Source organism: Pogoniulus pusillus, chromosome 25, assembly GCF_015220805.1.
Source record: "Pogoniulus pusillus isolate bPogPus1 chromosome 25, bPogPus1.pri, whole genome shotgun sequence".
In the NCBI taxonomy this organism is placed as follows: domain Eukaryota; kingdom Metazoa; phylum Chordata; class Aves; order Piciformes; family Lybiidae; genus Pogoniulus; species Pogoniulus pusillus.
In genome coordinates, this window is record NC_087288.1 from 1,520,864 (window position 1) to 1,543,870 (window position 23,007).

A 23,007-nucleotide genomic window follows, 5' to 3' on the forward strand; every position below is an offset into this window, starting at 1 on the left:
CACCAGCAGAGATTTCAGCCAGTGAAGATGAAGTAAGCATTTCACCATTCTGTACTCACTGGCATCTAGGCATGGCTGCAGCTGTGCTGAGAAGAGTCTCTCTGCATCCATGGTTCTGCCCACCAGTCAAGTTCCTCATCTTTAGTACCCTTGAGGTGCTTGGAGCCAAAGCCCTGCAGAAAGCTCAGAGCAGCTCTCCCATCCATCCACCTCTCCTGAGTTAGCCATTTCCCGGACCAGACTCTGCTTGAGAGACAGCAGTGGGGGGTCAGGGGTCAGTGCAGTGCTGGGGAACATCTTTGTCAGTGCCATGGACTGAGGAATCAGTACACCCTCAGCATGTGTGCAGATGGCACCAAGCTGTGTGGCACAGTCGACTTACTAGAGGAAAGGGATCCATCCAGAGGGATCTGGACAGGCTGCAGAGGTGAGCCCAGGCCAACTTCATGACATTCAACCAGTCTTTGTTGTGAGGATGATGAGACACTGGCACAGGTTGCCCAGGGAGGTTGTGGCTGCTCCCTCCCTGGAGGTGTTCAAGGCCAAGTTGGATGAGGCTTTGAGCAAGCTGTGCTGATGGGAGATGTCTCTGTCCATGGCAAGGGGTTGGAACTGGGTGAGCTTTAAGGTCCCTTCTAAACCAAACCATTCCATGATCCTTTAATTCTATGACTGTGATTCTGTGACTCTGTGACTCTCATCTCCTTTGCAAATCCATTTTCCTGCCATTTGACATCAGAACAATGTATGGAACACAGAATGCAGGGAATAGAGATTCCTTCTCCATCACCACCTGACCTGCTGTACCACTTCAGATGCCAGCCAGGAATTGTGTGCTGTAACAACTGTTGGGCTGGGTGAAAGTAGGACTCCTGCCCTCCTCCTCTTCCTGTTCTGCTAACTGTAGCCCTGTGGAAGTTAGGTAACTGCTGGCACTGTATCTGGCTGCAATCAGGGACAGCCACACTGCCATCAGAAATGCATCCTGCTGCAAAATACTCCTGCTGTGCAGGATTCTGCTTGTTAGAAATGACAGCTCCAGATGGAGACAATGAAGAGTGAAAATGAAGGAGCTGCTTCTAGTCCCCACAGACCCCCCACAAGGAAAGGATTGACCAAGGAGCTTTAAAGCAGAGCTCACTTTCACTCACAGGGTGTTTGGCAAATGGAGTTGGCTTGGATTGCTCTACACACAGATGATGTGATCCACAGGCTCTGCTTTCTGCCTTCTTCCCTCAGTGCTCATCATTAGGCAATTCCACTGCTGTCCACTGAAAATGATGTGTGAAAACTATGGCACAAGCAGATGCTCAAGCTGAAGAGATTAAAAAGAACAAAAAGCCCAATCCAAGAAGCTTCTAGAAGTGTCAGGACACCTGGAAAAGATTTGTGTGTCTGAAAGCTTGATTGGTTGGTTGTTGTTTGGGTTGGGTGTTTTCCCCCCACCTATTTCTGGGAGCCTACTAAATATTGTTGCTGCCTCTCTTCCATCCATCAGAGCTATGATAGCAACACTGCTACAGGTTGCAGTTAATAAACCTTTCCTGACCTGCATACAGAGCTGTGCATTGATGAGGAGTGCAGATAACTTGCAGGAGTTCATTCTGTCAACAAGGATGAAGATGCTTTCACAGCCAGGTTCTCCCAAGAGGAGAAACCATCATCCTGGTGAGCAGAAGCATGATCCCTGCCCATAGAAGGGGGAGGATCCTTGTGGTCCCTTCCAACCCTGGCTGATTCTATGATCCTGGAGAGCATCAAACAGCTCACAGGATGTGCAGGATGAAGGAGCAAGACTCTGGATGTGCAGAGCAGAATTTTATGGCCATGTAACACAGTGCCCATAAAACCCACCAGAGGATGCTCTTAATGCTAATCAACTTACATGGCTTGCTGCTGGGTGAGCTTCGGGGAGGAAGGATGGCAGAGGTGGAGAAGAAGTAATAAAATAAGACCAGAAGTGGAGAACAAAATAAAGACAGAAATGGAGAACAAAGTGAAAAAAGGACAGAAGTGGAGAGCAAAGTAAAAAAAAAAGAGAGAGAAATGGAGAATGAAGTGAAAAAAGGACAGAAGTGGAGAGCAAAGTAAAAAAAAAGAAGAGAGAGAAATGGAGAATGAAGTGAAAAAAGGACAGAAATGGAGAATGGAGGGGGAAAAAGGACAGAAGTGGAGAACAAAGTAAAGAAAAAAGACAGAAATGGAAAATAAAGTGAAAAAAAGACAGAAATGGAGAATAAAGTGAAAAAAAGACAGAAATGGAGAATAAAGTGAAAAAAAGAAATGGAGGATGAAGTTAGAAAAAAGACAGAAGTGGAAAATAAAGAGAAAAAAAGACAGAAATGGAGAATGAAAGGAAAAAAGGACAGAAAGGGAGAATGAAGGGAAAAAAAGAAGTGGAGAATATAATAAAGGACAGAAGTGGAGAATAAAGGGGAAAAAAGGACAGAAGTGGAGAATGAAGGGAAAAAAAGAAATGGAGAAAATAAACTAAGCCAGAAATGGAGAAGAAAATAAAAGCAGCTATAAAGCACAGGGGGGGGATCTATCAGAGCAAAAATAATACAGTACAACCAAAAAATGTAGAAGGGAAGAAGGGAACAGCAGTTTAACATGACATGTAAGAAGGTGCCTGAGAAGCTGTCTTCAGAATGCTTTCAGCACAAAACAGTTGTGGGTGCCCCCTTCCTGGAGGTGTTCAAAGCCAAGCTGGATGAGGTCTTGACCACCCTGAGCTAGTAGGAGGGGTCCATGGCTGGGGATGTTCAGCCTGGAGAAGAGAAGGCTCCCTGGAGACTTATTCTCATCCTGCCAGGACCTGAAGTGGGCTACAAGCAGGTTGCAGACTGTTTGCAAAGGGCTGCAGGGACAGGACCAGGTGGCAGTGGTTTGGAATGAGAGCAGAGCAGATGGAGATTGGATGTGAGGAACAAGTTCTGCCCCAGGAGGCTGCTGGAACCAGGTTGCCCAGGGAGGTGGTTGAGGCTCCATCCCTGGAGATATTCCAGGTGAGGCTGAGACAGGGCTGTGGGCAACCTGCTCTAGTGGAGGATGTCCCTGCTGAGTGCAGAGGGGTTGGAGTGGATGAGCTTTGGGGGTCCCTTCCAAGCCATTCTGTGGTTCCATGTAGGTGTGCTCATGCATTCAAGGGCACCCACAGGCTGGTGGGAAGGCAGCACAGCTACATCTTACCGCAGTGTGTGGAGCTCCTGAGCTTCTGCAGCTATGGAAATGTTTCCATCCTGGGGGTATCAAATATTTAGAGTTCAGTGCTGCAAGCAGTCTGTGTTTGGAGGTCTGATGGTTTCCAGTGAAGAGCTCTGGTGCAGTATGCTGAAGCCTGCAGGATGAGTAGCAGTTTTCAGCTGCTTGGAAGGATGCATTGGCATTGTTTGCCAAACAGAGCAGACCATGCAGGATTTATTCTTCAGTGGGATGAGTCTTTCTAAGAACTAGTTCTCAGAGCAGTTTTTAATTGACTTAAGATGTGTAGAAACCTGTTAGCTTTTTCTCAAGTTCTGCTGGTTCATGGCCTTGACCTTCTGTTTTTGTTAAGTCTAAACCTATTGGATGTTGTAGGCTGAATCTAAAGTTCTGTACTGCATGTTCTTCACCATTTGCTTTTGTCAAGTGTAAACCTGTTGGCTGTTGCAGGCTGAATCTAAACTTCTATGTTGCATGGCCTTCACCTTTTGTTTGTATCAAGTCTAAACCTGTTGGACATTGTAGGTTGAATCCAAAGTTCTATATTGCATGTCCTTGACCTTCTGTTTGTATCAAGTACAAACCTGTTGGCTTTTGTAGGCTGAATCCAAAGTTCTATTGGTGCATGGCCTTCACCTTCTGTTTGTGTCAAGTCTAAACCTGTTGGATGTTGTAGACTGCATCTAGAGTTCTGTGTTGCATGTCCTTGACCTTCTCTTTGTATCAAGCCTAAACCTGTTGGCTGTTGTAGGCTGAACCCAAAGTTCTATTGGTACATGTCCTTCACCTTCTGTTTGTGTCAAGTCTAAACCTGTTGGACATTGTAGGCTGAATCTGAAGTTCTCTGTTGCATGTCCTTCACCTTCTGTTTGTATCAAGTCTAAACCTGTTGGCTGCTGTAGGCTGCACCCAAAGTTCTGTGTTGCATATCCCTGACCTTTCATTTTTTGAAGTATACAACTGCTAGACAATGGAAGCTGAAAATGTTGCTAGCTACCCATCTAGCAGGTCCTGTCCAGTGAAGTTATGGTTAGAAGAGACTTAAGTAGGCTTGACAAGCTTCCTGTTGTGCTTGCAATGCCCTTGGGGCGTTTCAGTAGGTGTATAATTCACACAAAATCTTCTGCAACCTTAACTCTTGCTAATGGAAATGCCTTTGGACGTGATCACATCAGCCAAGTCATCCCTCTGTGAGTATGTGGGGCTGAAGACACACCAGAAGGGTCTCCTGCTGTAGCAGTTATGCATGCTTTGGTGATTCTTAATGCTTCCTTGGCAGTGCCTTGCAGTGGTTTTTAATTTGTGTTAGTTCTCCTCTCCTGTTCTTTCCAGCTGCTGGCTGTCTCTGGAAGGAGGGCTGCTCTACGCCTTCGTTGGACCTGCAGCTGCTGTTGTCCTGGTAAACATTGCTCTTTTCAGTGATTTTCAGTGCTTTCCAGTGTGTTGCTGTGCCATGAGAAGAGTGTGCTCTCTAAATCCTCCCAGCCTAGCTCTGCGTTGCATCCTGCTGGCAGTGCTGAGCTCAGGACTGCTGGAAGTAGCCGCAGTGCTTTGGAGGTGTGACTCGTTTAACCATGTCACTTGTTCCTCTCCCTCCTCTCTCCATGTGTGTCTTCCACAAGCCATGTGCTGGTTGGTGACACAGGCATCACTGGGTTGGTAGCAGTGGCACCTAGGCAGCTGTCACTGCCCTAGGGGGTGCAGTGGCAGTCCTGACGACATGCTGCTTGGTGCTGGAGCACTATGACAGTGAAAGCAGCAGGAGGAGGGGGACCAGCCAGCCACTGCTCCATGGCTCCTGCTTTTTGGAAGCCAAAGAAACCAAACCATTGTAGGTGGGAGATGTTACTCGCCTGCATAGTAAACTTCCAGACCTCTGGAATTGTGTTTAGGAGTTGGATTCACTTTGCTCAAATGTAAACACTTGCAATGCAGATTTCTGCATCTGAGCTGCTTCTCCTGGCCCTGTATCATCTGGGGCAGACATATGGCTAAGGTAGGCATTAACCTCCTGCAGAAGAGAAGGCTGAGTGGAGACCTCATTGCTCTCTGCATCTACCTGGAAGGAGGTTGGAGAGAGGTGGTTTTGAACTCTTTGCTCAAGTAAGGAGCGATAGGATGAGAAGAAATGGCCTCAAATTGCATCAAAGAAGGTTTAGATTGGATAATAGGAACAAAATCTTCCCTGCAAGAGTGCTCAGGCATTGGCACAGGCTGCCCAGGGAGGTGGTGGAGTCCCCATCCCTGCAGGTGTTCCTGAAAGGTGTGGCCATGGAACTTTGAGACGTGGTTTAGTGGCCATGGTGGGGTTGAGTTGATGGTTGGACTGGATCACCTGAGAGGTCTTTTCCAACCTTAATGACTCTATGAGATTTCATTACCAGTAGAGAAAAATAGACACTTTTGGGACTCAGAACCATCAGGAGTACTTCAGATGTCTGGGGTGAGCTGACTTGCAGCCTCCATGTGCCATCAGCTATCTGTCACCTGCCCTGCAGCCTGCATGAATTCTTATTGCAGCAATTTCTGTAGCACTTTCCCAGTTTCTGCATGTAAATTCTTCCTTCCCCTCCACCAGATTGCTAATAGGGCAGCTCTAGCAACACCAGTTATTTCTGGCTTTCCTCTGCAGAAGGGGATCAGTCTTGGTAGAGTCTTAAATCATAGATAGAGCCATTTAGCCACATAGATTTCCCCAAAATGGATGTTTACTACTCCCATAGAGTTTGTCTCATCACTGCCTGGAGTCAAGCCAGGCTCCTTTTGTACAGCTCAGAGTCCCTGTCGTGAGAGAGGAGCCAAGGGTATTTACCAAAATACCTTTCACATGGAACTCCATGTTCCCTGTGTAATTGGCAAGCTTTGTTCAGAGAGGTTTGAAGTTCACAGTTGCAGTTTGCCCTCCCATTAGCTGGGAGCTGGGGAAGGAGCTGTTCTGTGCAGCCACTTAAGCCTGAGCGTTGGAAGGGAAAAGAATAACCTCACATCAGCTGAAAGGGAAAATGTAAATGCTGGCAATAAAGTGCTAATAAGAAAGGCAGGGGAAGAGTTGGCAGGACAGACTGGTAACAATTGGGTAGTTTGGCACAGGGCTTGGAAAAAAAATCTGTTTGAAAGGGGAAAAAAAAAGAAGAAAAGGCTTAAGCTTCTCTAATTAAAAGGAAATAAGGAGCATTTATTTGATAGGTACAAACCATGCTCATGGCTTCTTGCAGGGTCATTAATACAGATGGAGAATGAGGGTCGTTAGGTTGTCCATTAAATAGCATTTGTCTGTTTGTGCAGTGACAAAGCTGGCTGCTGAGGCACTTGGGACACTGGTATGGGTTAGGGCTTCAAGCCCTCTTTGGAATCATGCATGAAAAAAAATAGAACCCAAGCCCATGTAGGCATGGCCCTTCAGGACATGGTTTGGTGGTCACAGTGGTGTTGGGTTGATAGTTGGGCTTGAGGAACCCAGAGCCATATAGGTATGGCTCTTCAGGACATGGTTTGGTGGTCACAGTGGTGTTGGGTTGATAGTTGGGCTTGAGGAACCCAGAGCCATATAGGTATGGCTCTTCAGGACATGGTTTGGTGGTCACAGTGGTGTTGGGTTGATAGTTGGGCTCGAGGAACCCAGAGCCATATAGGTATGGCTCTTCAGGACATGGTTTGGTGGTCACAGTGGTGTTGGGTTGATAGTTGGGCTCGAGGAACCCAGAGCCATATAGGTATGGCTCTTCAGGACATGGTTTGGTGGACACAGTGGTGCTGGGTTGATAGTTGGGCTTGGTGATCTTAGAGGTCTTTTGCAGCCTCTGTGATTCAAACATGAGAGCATTTAATGGAGAAATAGAGACTTACCCCCCAGGCTTCCTGCAGACATTCATCTGGCCCACGGGTGGAGGAGACTGCAGTCACACAGGGCGCAAGCCTGGCGTGGTGCTGAGTGACACAGACCATGACTAATGTGCAGGAGGCTCTAGGGAGGCACTGCTGGTTCTGCGTGGGTGGGAACACCCACACGGGCCATAAATGCTTACAGAAGAGGGTGGCTGTGGTCATCATGTGCTCTGAGTGACTCTTCCCCCAGCCCACACTGCCACTGCAGTGCTTCTCCTGCAGCAGGGTAGAGCACTGCAAGCAAAGCTGCTTCTGGACAGCAGATGTGGGCAGCAGATGGCACCAGACTGGGCAGGAGAGTTCATCTGCGGGAAGGTGGAAAGGCTCTGCAGAGGGATCTGGACAGACTGGATCAGTGCTCAAGGCCAGGGAGGTGGTTGAGGCCTTATCCCTGGAGGTGTTTGAGGCCAGGCTGGCTGAGGCTGTGGGCAGCCTGCTCTAGGGTAGGGTGTCCCTGGGCATGGCAGGGGGGTTGGAACTGGCTGCTCCTTGTGGTCCCTTCCAGCCCTGACTGATTCTATGATGCTATGAACATCAGCCTAGGCCTCCCCTGGCACAGCTTCAGGCTGTGTCCCTTGTTCTGTCCCTGGCTGCCTGGCAGCAGAGCCCAACCCCACCTGGCTACAGCCTCCCTGCAGGCAGCTGCAGGCAGCAATGAGCTCTGCCCTGAGCCTCCTCTGCTGCAGGCTGCACCCCCCCAGCTCCCTCAGCCTCTCCTCACAGGGCTCTGAGGATTCTCTGATCCTGCAGAACTTGATAACATCTCAGTTCAAGAGTGAAACCCAAGCCTGTGCCCTGTGTTAGCCATGTGAGCAGGTGACCATGTGGTGTGCTCAGGGCCAGTGTCACAGGGCAGGCTCAGAAAGGCACCAGGAGGCATTCTGCAGGCTGTGAGAAGGTTTCTGAGGTACCACAGTGAACAACGTTGTCTTTGCAGGTACTGAAAGATCAACTCTTTCTTTGTCTGTCTGTTTTGTTTCCCCTCTGCCAGGTCAACATGGTGATTGGCATTTTGGTGTTCAACAAGCTTGTGTCCAGAGATGGCATCCTAGACAAAAAGCTCAAACACAGAGCGGGGTAAGCAAGAGCTGAGTTCTTTTAAAGCCCATTCAGCTGGCAGCCATCCATTTCCGACCCCGGGTACCCACCCCAAGCACCCAAACGCTTTCCATTCTGCCGCCCACTTTGCATGTCTAACAGCTGCCCTGCACCTCAGAAGCTGCCTTGGCCCGAGGGGAGGCAGCTGAGCCGAGCTACAGCTAATAAAACACAAGTACAGCAGCATTAAGGTCGGTAAGAACCAGACCGGAGCAAACCTGCGCGCAGCTTTGGCGAGCGCACATCAGCCTTCAGGAAGGGCTTTTACCAACTGTGTGTGCTGGAGGAGCTGATTTATTTCGCCTGGCTGTCAAATTTAATTGCTGTGGTGGAAAACGTTGCTCGTTTTTTGTGTAAACTGCTGTGAAATATCTTTTGCCTGCCACGGAGCCCTTGCTGAGGTCAGTGTTGTTCTGCCGTGCCCAAGCTGGGAGAGGCTTTTCTGCCTTCGCTCTGAAATGCACAGCCGCAGAGATGCTGTGTCCTGGACGAGTGCAGCAGAGCTTTGTACTAGCAGAACCCCACACGGCTTCTAAGGGCAGGGGAAGGCAGGGAGGGGAAATGGAAGCTCTGTGATAGTATCACAGTATCATCAGGGTTGCAAGAGACCTCACAGATCATCAAGTCCAACCCTTTACCACAGAGCTCAAGTGATCACCTCTTGGCATTTCGACCCAACTTCTGGCTGCCATCCTGAGAAGGAAGGGTGGATAACAGCAATGGGGTCAGAAACTGTTGTTCAGTGGATGAGCCAAACCTTGATTCATTACATCATGGGGAAAAGTGTTGCCCAAGTGCATCCTCACCTTCCTGATGCTTGTAGAAGTGTATTTGGCCTTGGAGCCGTTGGATTGTTTTACAGCTGCATCTTCTGGGATTGTCTTTTGGGCCAGCTTGTGGTTAGCTGGCAGACCCACACACAGGTTCTAAGGGCAGAGAAAGGGAAAGAAGAAGCTCTGTGTTGTTGATCACCTCTTGGCATTTCGACCCAACTTCTGGCTGCCATCCTGAGAAGGAAGGGTGGATGACAGCGATGGGGTCAGGGACTGGTGTTCAGTGGGTGAGCCAAACCTTGATGCATTCCATCATGGAGGAAAGCATTTTGTGCAGTACATCTGGGCTTGGAGCCATTGGATTGCTTTACAGCCTCATCTTTGCCTTTTGGGCCAGGTTGTGGTTACCACCATCAGTGGCTGCAGTGATATCTTTGTTGTACTCTGTGTGACTGCTGTGGGTAAATGCATTGCAGCTTCCCTTGGAGTTATTCCACCACCCAGTTCCTAATAAGTTCAACTCATTCCTTGGAAGAATGAATTTGTGACGAATCCTTCAGCTCCTTTGATTTGCTTTCAGTATCAATTTAAGGAACTCTTTCGGGGCTTTTCAGCTCTTTCACCAGCATTTTGACCAATATGGACCAAAAGCTTTTGTTTTCTTTCCTCTCTTTTCTTCCTCCTTTTATTTTTCCCCCAGAGATTATTGATTTCTTAACCTCATTGTTGCCAACAGCCTCCATCGATACTCTTAGCTGTGTCACAGCACTGAGGATGTCTAGAAAGTTAGAAAGGCTCCCAAGAGACCTCATTGTGGCCTCCCAGTGTCTGGAGGGGGCTCCAAAAAGACTGGGGAGGGAATTTTTAGGCTGTTAGGCAGTGACAGGACTCAGGGGAATGGATCCAAGCTAGAGGAGAGCATATTCAGAGTGAATGTTAGGAAGAAGTTCTTCAGCATGAGGGTGGTGAGAGCCTGGAAGGGATTGCCTTTGTGGAAGCCTCATCCCTGGAGGTGTTTAAGGCCAGGCTCTGGGCAACCTGACCTAGTGTGAGGTGTCTCTGCCCATGGCAGGGGGTTGGAACTGGATGGTCCTTGAGGTCCATTCCAACCCTGGCACAACTCTGTGATTGATTCTGTGATTCTTGAGTGAGCTCAGTCATTTTCCTGGCATAAAGGGGAGCAAACCTTTATGAGCAGGCAGCAAAATTCCATATGCATCAAGTTCTTATTTTCAAGTCTGTAGAGGTGAAGAGGATAATGCAGCCTGGTGACATCAAGCAAAGGTAGAAAGGATTTTCCCAACTGTAGTCTAAGCTTTACCCAGTGCATTTTTCTGGTTCATTAACGCAGCTCTTTAAGTGATGGAAATTGATGGGGATTCATTGAGTTCTTTTCACACCCTACAAGCACCTGGTGCAAAGGGATGCTTCACACTGATTGCTTTTTCATGGAAGAAACTGATTCTTGATGGAAAAAGCCCTACATTTTCATGGAAAATATATTGCAGTGCTCTCTGGAAAGGCATTGGAATGAAATGCAATCGACTGGAATTTGGTGTTGCCTGGGGCAGTGCGTTGGAAATCTCGTGAGCAGGAGGCTTGGCAACAAAACAGGCTTTCTGCTGGTTAAAATAGCTGTGACAAACCCAACGTGTTCCATAGCCTCACCATCTTGACCACTTTCCAGCTAGGAACAGATGAAGCATCCTTCCTCTCACACCTCAGTCAGCTGTGGTTATTCCTGGATCTGACAGCAGGAATAGCAGAAGCCTTTCTTTGGCTGGCTGAGGAGTCTGAAGGCAACGCTGCATGGAAAAACCCCGATTTCAATGCCAGGTTTTGCCTCTTGACTCTTCTGGCAGGTGCCCAGGTACAGCTCGACCATCTCCTTGGCTCCCTTCCAAGCCCTGACCTCCTGCGATGTCCACTCAAAGACCACTTTGGAGCTTACTGCTTGTGTACTGTGTTTTATTAAACGGCAGAGCAGCTCAGGCTGTGGGCTTTGTTCTGAGTGCCCACCCAGAAGCCTCTCACCAGATTGCCTGCATTCTGAGCCCTGTATTCAGACCTCCCTGGGCACCGGTGAAAGGAGTCCCTCCCGGAGTCAGCCGAGCCGCCCGGGGCACTGCAGCAGACCTTGGCCGCAGCCCCTGGGGTGCTTAAATGCACCGCTGCAGGCTCTATGCCTTTGCAGCTCCACACAGCTCAGCCTCCTCCTGTAGGTGTCCTTTGCTCCAGCCACAGGTCTGAATAGAGGGAGTGCACTTTGGCTGCCTGCCCCCCTCGCACACCCTCCTCTTTCTGTACCTCAGTGGCCTGGGGGGGTTCTGCTGGATGGGGGTCATCTGTCTGCGCTTAAATGGAAGAGATTGAGCCCGCATGAAACCAATCCCTCCCCACTCCCTCCCCAGCATTAACACTTCGAAGCTAACAAGGGTCTAAGGTCCCACAAGCACCATTTTGCCACGGCTTAAGAGCATTCATCCTCCAACAAGCCTCACCTACACCGGGTTGTCTCCCCCCTCCCTCCTTCCCTCCTCCTTCCCCCGCATGAGCCTCAAAGCTAAACTCCAGCAGCAACAGAGGTGGTGTTTGGGGTGGTGGTTTTTTTTTTTTTTTTCGGTGCCAATTCAATATTTTGTTCTTTTTTTTGTTCCCTTTTTTGTTCCTTTTCTTTTTTTGTTGTTGTTTTTGTGGGTGTTCTGTTTGTTTGCAGTCAGATGAGTGAGCCTCATAGCGGTTTGACGCTCAAATGTGCCAAGTGTGGAGTAGTTTCAACAACAGCTTTGTCAGCCACCACCGCCAGTAATGCCATGTTAGTCCTGATCATTTTACATCTCTTCTTTGGTTCCTTACAAGTGCATGGGAGACAGTTAAGTTCTCTGCTTGCCAGCGCTCTGCAGGGTGCTGAGCACCTTTTAAGTGCTTTGAAACAGCCAAATGAAAAGTGATAATATGTCTATATATCCTTTAAAAGTTACTGCAGCTCTGTTTGTTAAGCATAAAGCATGACCTTGTTGCATTCTTGCCTCTGATTTGCAAGTTAACTTGGTGAAGTGCCACCCTTTAAATCTATCTGATGTCAGTAGCCAGCTTTGAACAGTTTGCTTTCTGTGTCTGCTCTGCTCCAATGCTGCTTTTCTCTCTTCTATTTTTTTCCTAGGGCATCCCTTTGGAGTTCCTGTGTGGTGTTGCCACTTCTAGCCCTGACTTGGATGTCTGCAGTTCTGGCCATGACAGACAAAAGATCAATATTGTTTCAGATCCTTTTTGCAGTGTTTGATTCATTGCAAGGCTTTGTTATTGTCATGGTCCATTGTATTCTGCGAAGGGAGGTGAGGAATGGCTTCCCAGGCTCCCCCCAGGCTCTGCTTGACAGGGGCTTTGGGGCAGGGTTCAGTGGGCATGGTGGTGTTGGGTTGATGGTTGGACTGGACTTACTCTTTGTTCCCATCAGTTTCTGGCTCTGTGAAGGGCAGTGCTTGATATGGCACTTCAGGACATGGCTCAGTGGGCATGGTGGTGTTGGGTTGATGGTTGGACTGGACTTACTCTTTGTTCTCATCAGTTTCTGGCTCTGTGAAGGGCAGTGCTTGATATGGCACTTCAGGACATGGCTCAGTGGGCATGGTGGTGTTGGGTTGATGGTTGGACTGGACTTACTCTTTGTTCCCATCAGTTTCTGGCTTTGTGAAGGGCAGTGCTTGATATGGCACTTCAGGACATGGCTCAGTGGGCATGGTGGTGTTGGGTTGATGGTTGGACTGGACTTACTCTTTGTTCCCATCAGTTTCTCCTTTGTGAAGGGCAGTGCTTGATATGGCACTGCAGGACATGGTTCAGTGGGCATGATGGCACTGGGCTGATGGTTGGACTGGACTTAATATTTGTTCTCATTAGTTTCTGGTTCTGTGAAGGGCAGTGTTTGATATGGCACTGCAGGACATGGTTCAGTGGGCATGGTGGTGCTGGACTGGTGGTTGGGTTGCACTGGACTTGTTCTCATCAGTTTTAGGTTCTCTAAAGGGCAGTGCTTAACAGGGCACTGCAGGACAGGGTTTAGTGGGCATGGTGGTGTTGGGTTGATGGTTGGACTGGACTTAGTCTTTGTCTCATCAGTTTCTGGTCCTCTGAAGGGCAGTGGTTGACATGTCACTTTGGGACACGGTTGGGTGGGCACGGTGGTGTTGGGCTGATGGTTGGAGTTGGCATTGCGTTTTTGCCTCAGCAGTTTCTGGTTTTCAGAGTGATTCTTATTTTGGGCTCAATACAATTTGTTCTTTTATGAATTGGGTTCTCCAAGCCTCTCAGACCTGGACTATCTCCCAGTTATCCAACTACTCTTACATAGAATTGATCGTGCACCAAGGGAGGCAAAGCCTCTCCCAAAAATGGGCTCTTAAAAGATGCAGAGATGTGGTGCTGAGGGATGTGGTTTTGCACCAGCCTGGGTTGAGTTGGAGGATGGTTGGACTGGGTGATCTTAAAGGCCTTTTCCAACCAAAAGTGATTCTAGGATTGTGTGATTCTGGGGTTCTACCTAAGAAACCCACCGTGGGCAGGGACACCTCTCAGCTAGGCCAGCTTTAAACTGGGCAGAACACTTGAGGCACTCATTCAGGGGGGGAGTTGTTTCAACTCTATTTTTTCATTTGGGAAAAGAAAATGGATAGGAAGTTCTCAAGGAGCAGCAAAGGAGTGAAATCTGATGCTCTCCTAAGATTTCCTTCACCAGTGTGTGTCATCTGCTCTGCTGTGGAACAGTTTGCAGCAGCAAAGACACAAACAGCTGAGGTCCCATCCTTGGTGACAGTCAAACTTGAGGGGGCCTTAAGCAGCCTCATCTATTTGGAGGTGTCCCTGTTCACTGAAGGGGGTTTGGACAAGATGGTCCTTGAGGATCTCTTCCAAGATAGTGATTCTGTGAGTTGCTTACTGCAGCAAGTTCCTACACTGAGTGAGACTCCAGGGCTGGAGCTGCTCTGCTGTGGGCACAGGCTGAGAGTGTTGGGGATGTTCAGTCTGGAGAGGAGAAGGCTCCCAGGTGACCTTCTTGTGGCCTTCCAGGATCTGAAGGGGGCTACAAAAAAGCTGGGGAGGGACTTTTTAGGATGTCAGGGAGTGCCAGGACTGGGGGGAATGGAGCAAAGCTGGAGGTGGGGAGAGTCAGAGTGGACGTGAGGAGGAAGTTCTTCATCCCTGGAATGGGTTGCTCAGGGAGATAGTTGAGACCCCATCCCTGGAGGTGTTTAAGGCCAGGCTGGCTGAGGCTGTGGGCAGCCTGCTCTAGTGTGAGGTGCCCCTGCCCATGGCAGGGGGGTCAGAACTGGCTGCTCCTTGTGGTCCCTTCCAACCCTGACAGCTCTGTGCTTCAGTAGCCACAGTAGCTTCTGCTTTAGTCTGGCATCCCAGCTGCTCAGGTGAGTAGAGTCAGTGTGCCATGCAGTCTTTGCACTGCACCAGGGTGTCTCCTCAGCTGAAATAGTCTTGCTGCTTTGTCATCTGCAGGAGAATTCTCCTCTGCCAGTGCCTGTCAGGGAAACCCTGCCAGCATATTTGTCACTCTGGATGGCAGCTACAAAGCTATCTCACTTATAGCCTCTCACATTGGTCTAATATTTATAGCCTGCCAGCAGAGGCAAAACAATCATTCTGATTCTTGGGGGGGGAATATGGGGTGGAATCTGTCAGCATAAAATTCAAACATAGAGGAGAAGCTCCCTGCTTTGCTGTGCCTTTACTGCCATCCAAAAAGGATGCAGCCTTTCACAGTTAGATGTGTAGGGGCCCTCAGGTTCTGCTCTGAGGTGTGTTTCTATGGACAGAAATGATGGAAACATTGGTGACTTGCTCTGGTGTGCTGTGCCAATGGCCTTCGTGTGACAAGGTCTGCCTCAGGAGCTCCACTCAGTACGATATACAACTGCAGGAGAGCTGAGTGATGTGCTGACTCTCCTTCTGTCCTCCATCAATGTCTTTTGGAAAGACTTGGAGTCATTCTGTGCTTCTGGATCAGAAAGTCATGGAATGGTAAGGGTTGGAAGGGACCTCCAGAGATCATCCACTCCAAACCCCTGCCAGAGCAGCATCACCCAGGGCAGAGCACACAGCAACACAGGAATTGGAAGGGACCTCCAGAAATCATCCACTCCAACCCCCCTGTCACAGCAGCATCACCCAGGGCAGAGCACACAGCAACACAGGAATTGGAAGGGACCTCCAGAGATCATCCACTCCAAACCCCCTGCCAGAGCAGCATCACCCAGGGCAGAGCATACAGCAACGCAGGAATTGGAAGGGACCTCCAGAGATCATCCACTCCAAACCCCCTGCCAGAGCAGCATCACCCAGGGCAGAGCACACAGCAACACAGGAATTGGAAGGGACCTCCAGAAATCATCCACTCCAACCCCCCTGTCACAGCAGCATCACCCAGGGCAGGGCACACAGGAACACATCCAGGTGGGTTTTGAATGTCTCCAGCAAAGGAGACTCCACAGCCTCTCTGAGCAGCCTGTGCCTGTGCTCTGTCACACTCAGTACAGGAGAAGTTTCTCCACATGTTGAGGTGGAACCTGCTGGTTTCCTGCTTGAACCCACTGCTCCTTGTCCTGGCACTGGGCACCACCAAACAGAGCCTGGCACCTTTATCCTGGCACCCACCCCTCAGATATTGATAGACATTATCAGATCCCCTCTCAGCCTTCTCCTCTGCAGACTCAGCAGCTCTGCGTCTCTCTCCATAGCGGAGGTGCTCAACTCCCTTAATCACCCTCGTGGCTCTCTGTTGGACTCTCTCCAGCAGGACTCTGTCTAGCCTGAACTGGGGAGCCCAAAACTGGACACAGTCTCCCCAGTGCAGAGCAGAGGGGGATCAGACCCTCCCTAGCCCTGCTGGCCACTCTTTTCCTGCTGCACCCCAAGACGCCCTTGGCTCTCTTGGCCACAAGGGCACATTGCTGGACTTGCTGTCCCCTGGGACTCCAGGGTCTTTCTCCATGGAGCTGCTTTCCATCAGGGCAACTCCTGGCCTGTACTGATGCCTGCTGTTATTCCTGACTTTTAAGGTAAACATGATACTTCAATATAATAGATATGGTAACTGTAACAGCAGTATAATAGATATGATAAATATAATAGCTTAGGTTTGAGACCTGCTGTACAGCATTTGGAAATCAGGGAAGAAAACTGCACAGAGCTTGCTGCTGTTGCTTTGTTTTGCTTTCTTGGCTCAGAGACCCCAGCACTTTGTTTAATTTGCACTCTGCTGCTGAGACACTGGCACAGGTTGCCCAGGGAGGCTGTGGATGCTCCCCCTCTGGAGGTGTTCAAGGCCAGGTTGGGTGAGACCTTGAGCAACCCAGGCTGGTGGGAGGTGTCCCTGCCCATGGCAGAGGGGTTGGAAATAGGTGATCTGAAGGTCCCTTCCAGCACAACCCCTTCTATGAATACATAAATCTGTGAACCTGTGAATCTTTGAACCTGTGAATCTATGAACCTGTGAATCCATGAAGCTGTGAATCTATTAACCTGTGAATCTATGAATACCTAAGCAGGCTTTGGAAGATGGTGAGGCAGGTGTCAGAGAACAGGGCATGATATGAAGTGTTAGTCTTGAAGCTTCCCCATCAGAGCTAAATGCTTTGCTGACCTGCTTGAGGAGGAAACTGTTTAAAGCACCTTTGAAGCCCACAGAGCACCTCCTGTCACTGCTGCTGAGGGGTGGAACCTGCATGTTGGCTGCTTTTGCTGTGTTCTGCTGACTGAAGCAGCAGTCTTTGGCTGCAGTGGAGGGTTGGTGTCTAAAGCCCACGTCTGTGTGCTGCAGGAGGAAACTAAAGAGTGCATGAGTAGGGAGAGGGTAAGTTCTGAGAGCTGGGAGCTGGTTACTGTTGCTAAGGAGACCACTTCCCTGGTACCCGCACGTTCACCACATCTGCTTGGCCTGGCTCTGAGGAGACCTTGCAGCCTGGTGTGAAAAGGCAGGCAAGCAGGGAGCAAGGTCGTGTCTCAGAGGCAAGTGTAGAGCTGGCACTGTCTGTACCTGCTCAAGCAAGGAGCTTGAGCAAGCAGTTGGGGATAGAAGCTGCACGAGGTGCAAGTGCAGCGTCCTGCAGCTGGGTCAGGGCAACCCCAGGCACAAATAGAAACTGGGTGCAGAGTGGGTTGAGAGCAGCCCTGAGGGTGCTGGGTGCTGAGCAGCTCCCCAGGAGCCAGCAGTGCCCTCCTGCAGCCCAGCAGGCAGCTGTGTGCTGGCTGCAGCCAGAGCAGTGTGGGCAGAGAGCAGGAGAGGGGATCCTGCCCCTTGGCTCTGCTCTGCTCAGACCTCACCTCCAGTCCTGCCTCCAGCTCTGGTTTGTGGATCATATGTATCTGCTTTTGGTTTGAGTTTCAAGACACTAGAATGTGTGCAGCCAGGCCACTTTTCTTCCTCTTGTACCCACACTGTAGATACTTCACCTGCTCTGAAGAGTTTTACTTCTAGAGGCTGCTCAGAGAGATTGTGGAGTCTCCTTCTCTGGAGCCTTTCCAGCCCTGCCTGGGTGTGTTTCTGTGTGACCTGTGCTGGATTCTCTGGTCCAGCTCTGGCAGGGATTTGGAATGAAAGATCTCCAGAGGTCCCTTCCATCACCTAGCATCCTGTGATTGCCTTAGCAATAAATAGCAGCACCATGAAATAATGTCAGTGTCCTGCTCCAAACCCTGCCAGATGTCAGTTGTTCCTCGTTCTTGCCCATGGGCTGCTTTTCTCTCCTCTGAAGGCACCAAGAAAGGAGAGACCAAGTTGCTTTTGGTGGAGTTTCAGCATGTGTTGGAAATGGATGATTCTGGTTAGCAAATTTAAAGGGCTCTCTGGCTTGGTAGTTTGTTGACTCAGTGATCTCTTTGGGTCCCTTCTAACCCCTGCCATCCTCTGCCATCCTGGGATCTTTAAGGTCCCTTCCATCTCTTCTGTGCATCTCTGCCTATGAATCCTGCTATCAGACCAAAGGGAATGAGAAGACAAAACCTAATCCTGTCACCGAAGACAGGTTTGGCTTGAGATGGTCACCAACTACTGATGAATTCTGTCCCCAGGCACATGTAGTTCTGTGACCTTGGTGTGAGTGTCAGACACTGCCTTACAGCAGCCACAGCCTGTGGCAGGTGTGTGAAATGGCAGCAGTGAGCCTCTCTGTTTAGTGCTGCTGGTTTAGTAAGTGTGGCAGGGCCAGGTCCTGCCCTGTGGTCCCAAAGCAGTTCAATCGAAGCTTTCATGGGGGTGGAGGATGTGAAGGTGCACAGGAATCAGCAGGAGGTGTTGTCTCCACAGGTCCAAGATGCATTCAGATGTCGACTGAGGAACTGCCAAGACCCAATCAATGCAGATTCTTCCAGCTCCTTTCCCAATGGACATGCTCAGATCATGGTTAGCTTTGCTTTATTTTCACTTTGACTCTTCATTTACTGTTCCTAACCTGTAAGGAGAACCCCAGAAAGCTTAACAAGTTTTCTGCCAGTCTGCAGAGCTGGAGTAGTAACACCATTTTAAAAAGCAGAGGCTTCTTCAGGTCATCACTTGCTTGGTCTAAAGGGTTTCATTAGTGGTGTGATCATTTAGTGGAGCACCAAGAGGTAGCATCTTCCACCAGCATTCTCCAGGACAAAAGGTTCTTCAGTAAGAAAATAAGAGTGTAGATTAATAACAGGCCATGCTTTTTTCCTGCTCTAAAAAGCTCTGGGTAGCCTGATCTGGTTGAGGATGTCCCTGTTGACTGCAAAAGGGGTTGGATGGGATGAGCTTTGGAGGCCCCTTCCAACCCAGACTGTGATTCTGTGATTTCATAGCATCAACCAGGTTGGAAGAGACCTCCAGGATCATCCAGTCCAACCTATCAGCCAGCCCAAAGAGAGCTGTCAGAAGTGGGATTTGAGAGTCTCCTTTTCATGATGCCTCCAAATACGTTCCCATTGACCTAATCTGGGCAAAGAGTAGGTGCTGGGGATCCTAGAGCAGGAATCTGTTTAGTGGCTTGAACAAATGAGGTAGTGAGGATGCTCAGAGGGCTGGAAGCAGCTCTGCTATAAGGACAGGCTACAAGAGTTGGGGGTCTTCAGCCTGGAGAAGAGAAGGCTTCAAGAAGACCTTGGAGTGGCCTTCCAGTATCAGAAGGGAGCTACAGGAGGGCTGGGGAGGGACTATTGACAAGGTCTGGTAATGACAGGACAAGGAGGAATGGGTTTGAACTGGCAGAGGGGAGATTGGAACTGGATGTCAGGAAAGAGTTCTTTGCAGTGAGGGTGATGAGACACTGGCACAGGTTGCCCAGGGAGGTTGTGGAGCACAGAAGCACAGAATGGGATCAAAGATCACATCTGTGCCTCTGTGCTCCACAGCTTCCCTGGAGGTGTTCAGGAGCAGGTTGGATGAGGCCTTGAGCAACCTGGGCTGGTGTGAGGTGTCCCTGCCTTTGGCAGAGGGTTGGAACTGGCTGATCCATTCCAGCCTAAGCCATTCTATGGTTCTCAGGTGCTAGGTATCCTAGAGCAGAGATGTAGTAATGGCTTGGATGAAGGAGGCAATGAAGAGGTTACTGTGCCAGTTTGGGTCTGCTGATGTTGTTGGGTAAGACAGAATGTTGGTCCCTTCTCTTACAATGGCTAGAATGGGAGCAGGATCATGGTCTCAGATCCACTGCAAGGCTCAGCAAGCAGATGGCCTGCAGGAAAGGAGGAACCCAAAAGGCATCCAGTGCTTGGACTTCACAAGCAAAGTGAAGTATTTTCCATGTAATGAACCTTCTGTGTAAATAAAAACGTGGAACAGGTCAGATTTGGGTTGGACATCAGGAGGAAGTTCTGCACAGTGAGAGTGGGGAAAGACTGGAACAGGTTGCCCAGGGAATATGATGGAGGCTCTGTCCCTGGACCATTCAAGAGCAGACTCAGTGTGGCCCTGAGCAGCCTGCTCTAGTTGGAGGTGTCCCTGCTGCCTGCAGAGGGGTTGGCCAAGATGACCTTTGAGGGTCCCTTCCAACCTGATGCAGTGTCTGAATTCAAAATCAGTTGAGCCCTATACCAGCAGAAGTGGTTTTGCTCAACTGGGAGAAGTGTGCTTGGATGTTCCACTCCTTAAATTCCTTCTCAGCTCTTCTCATTTATTTTCTTAGCTCCCAGTAGTTGTTTTCAGGGAGCAGCAAGTGTGGGAGATGACATCAGCAGCACGAGTGGCCACGATGTCAGCTAAGAAATCACCACTTGGCAGCAAATTAATGAGCTCTCAGACAGGCTGCACTAATTGGCTTACCCTCATTGCACAGTGATTCCTGTCCCAGGCTATCTTCCAGACTTCTGGTTACAGAATCACCGTGAGAAGCTTCCATCAGGATGATCCTTCCGTGGGATATAGAAGTTAGTCTTCCACATCCATTAAACCAAACCCCTGTACACTGTAACAATGGTCAGAGTTCTGCACTCCCACCTATTTGATGTCCTTTCTTTTCTGGCCAGGCAGCATACTTTGAAAGCCTCCCAGTTAAAACACTTTGCAGGGCCCTGCTGTTGTAAAATAAACACACTTCACCTGCTCAGCAGCAAGAAACCACTTCTAGGAGGCTGTGACTAAGTCAAAAATGAGGTATTGGCAGTTTAATGTTTAGTAATGTTTGTGCTGTTGCCTTCTTTCTTGCTACAGACTGATTTTGAGAAGGACGTGGACATTGCCTGTCGGTCAGGTAAGAGCAGTGGGGGAGTGTTTGGCCAAGGAAAAGATGTTTTGTGCTGTTCCTTGTGATGGGAAAAGCAGGAGAAGCTCAGGCTTGAACTGCTCACAGCTGTTAAAAGAAATAATCAAAGAGGTCTACTTCGTTTTCTCATGGAAGGCTTTGATAAGACTTCAGCAGCTGGGGAGCAGCCAGAGGTGTGTGTGGCTGTTAGAGGCTGAGTGGGCTAGGGGAGGAGAGGCTCAGCACACAAACCTCTCCTGGCTCTGGGACACAGGCAAATAGGATAAAGTCATTTTGGTGGCAGAGAGGTGAGGCCACACCTGGAATATTGCAGCCAGTGCTGGGATCCCCAGCTCAAGAGGGACAGGGATCTGCTGGAGAGAGCCCAAGGGAGGGCTGCAAGGATGCTGAGCACTGCCTGAGGAGGAGAGGCTGAGAGCCCTGGGGCTGGTTGGTGTGCAGAGGAGAAGGCTGAGAGGGGACCTGAGCAATGTCTGTCAGTATCTGAGGGCTGGGGTCAGGGATCACACAGAAACACAGAACTGACCAGGTTGGGAAAGTCCTTTGGGATCATCCAGTCCAACCTATCACCCAGCACCTTCTCATTAACTAAACCCTGGCACTAAGTGCCTCATCCAATCTCCTTTTCAACACCTCCTGGGATGGAGACTCCACCACCTCCCTGGGCAGCCCATTCCAGTGGGCAGGGAGAAAGGGACAGGGACAGGCTCTGCTCACTTGTGCCCTGGCATAGGACAAGGGCAATGGATGGAAACTGCAGCACAGGAGCTTCCAGCTCAACATGAGCAAGAACTTCTTAACTGGAAGGGTCCCAGAGCCCTGGCACAGGCTGCCCAGAGAGGCTGTGGAGTCTCCTTCTCTGGAGCCTTTCCATCCCTGTCTGGATGTGCTCCTGCATGACCTGAGGCTAGATTGTATGGCCCTGCTGTGGCAGGGGGGTTGGACTGGATGATCTCTTTGGGTCCCTTCCAGCCCCTGGCATCCTGTGAGCCTGTGACCCACACTGGATTCTCTGGTCCTGCTCTGGCAGGGGCGGTTGGACTGGAAGATCTCCAGAGGTGACTTCCACCCCTAGCATCCTGTGAGTGTGCCTCGCCCAGCCCGTGCTGTGAGTCGGGGCGGGTCTGTGTGCAGGCTGTGAGCTGTCTCTCCTCTGCCCCCCGCAGTCCTGCACAAGGACATCGGCCCCTGCAGATCAGCCACCATCACGGGCACCCTGTCTCGCATCTCGCTGAACGACGAAGAGGAGGAGAAGGGCCCGACCCCTGAAGGGATGAGCTACTCTACCTTGCCCGGGAACATCATCTCCAAAGTGATCATCCAGCAGCCCACAGGCCTGCACATGCCCATGAGCATGAGCGAGCTGGCCAACCAGTGCCTGAAAAAGGACAACAGCGAGCTGCGCAGGACTGTCTACCTCTGCACCGACGACAGCCTGAGAGGGGCAGACATGGACATGGTGCACCCCCAGGAGAGGATGATAGAAAGTGACTACATAGTGATGCCCAGGGGCTCGGTGAACCCCCAGCCCTCGCTGAAAGAGGAGAGCAAAATGAACATAGGCATGGAGACACTGCCTCACGAGCGGCTGTTGCACTACAAAGTGAACCCCGAGTTCAACGTGAACCCCTCTGTGATGGAGCAGTTCAATATCAGTTTAGAGCAGCACCTCCCCAGCCAAGAGCACATGCAGAGCTTACCCTTCGAGCCCCGCACGGCGGTGAAGAACTTCATTGCCTCCGAGCTGGACGACACCGCAGGACTGTCCCGCAGCGAAACCGGGTCCACGATATCCATGAGCTCCCTGGAGGTCAGTGCTGCATGAACGAGTTGCATGCTTCTGTGGTTTGGTTCTGTGTCTGAGGGGTGTGAAAGTCTGCAATGTTTTGCTTCGGTCTGACCTGATTGTGTTTGGGATCATACACTGCTGTGTTCATATCTCTCTTATTATCAGAAGTGTTTATACCTAGACAACAAGATTAAAGTTTCAGAGCCAGGCTGTATGAAACGCTATAGTTCTGGAGATTTAACATTCCACACATCTGCAAAGGATTTCGTGACCTACCAGGTAAAGTTCTGCTGGGGAACCCCCCCCAAAAAACGTGTCTTGTTTGCTGTGAGAGACAGAAGTGTCCCTGCCAGCTGCCCTCAGAACTGCTCACCCAGCCTGCACACACATGCAGCTCGCAGCCAGCCGCCGCAGCTGCCCCTCCGCGATGGCTCTCAGGCTGCTCCTGCTGGGGCACGCCTGCCCTGCTGCTCCCACCAGCCCAGATCCTGGATGCTGCTCCCACCAGCCCAGATCTTGGATGCTGCTCCCA

General features: G+C 50.1%; 1 protein-coding gene across 13 annotated transcripts in view; it reads left to right on the forward strand.

The window, feature by feature from the left end:
• Window positions 1-23,007, forward strand: part of ADGRB3 (adhesion G protein-coupled receptor B3) — a 444,111-nt gene that overhangs the window by 399,107 nt on the left and 21,997 nt on the right. For 8 of the 13 annotated variants that reach the window (XM_064164125.1, XM_064164131.1, XM_064164129.1 and 5 more), the window contains 8 exons: window positions 4,537-4,603; window positions 8,081-8,166; window positions 11,677-11,775; window positions 12,124-12,295; window positions 18,274-18,369; window positions 20,635-20,674; window positions 21,853-22,496; window positions 22,641-22,754. In XM_064164125.1, coding sequence (XP_064020195.1) covers window positions 4,537-4,603; window positions 8,081-8,166; window positions 11,677-11,775; window positions 12,124-12,295; window positions 18,274-18,369; window positions 20,635-20,674; window positions 21,853-22,496; window positions 22,641-22,754 — 1,318 coding nt within the window. The remainder of the gene's footprint in view (window positions 1-4,536; window positions 4,604-8,080; window positions 8,167-11,676; window positions 11,776-12,123; window positions 12,296-18,273; window positions 18,370-20,634; window positions 20,675-21,852; window positions 22,497-22,640; window positions 22,755-23,007) is intronic. The other 5 variants (XM_064164132.1, XM_064164137.1, XM_064164136.1 and 2 more) reach the window with 2 other exon arrangements.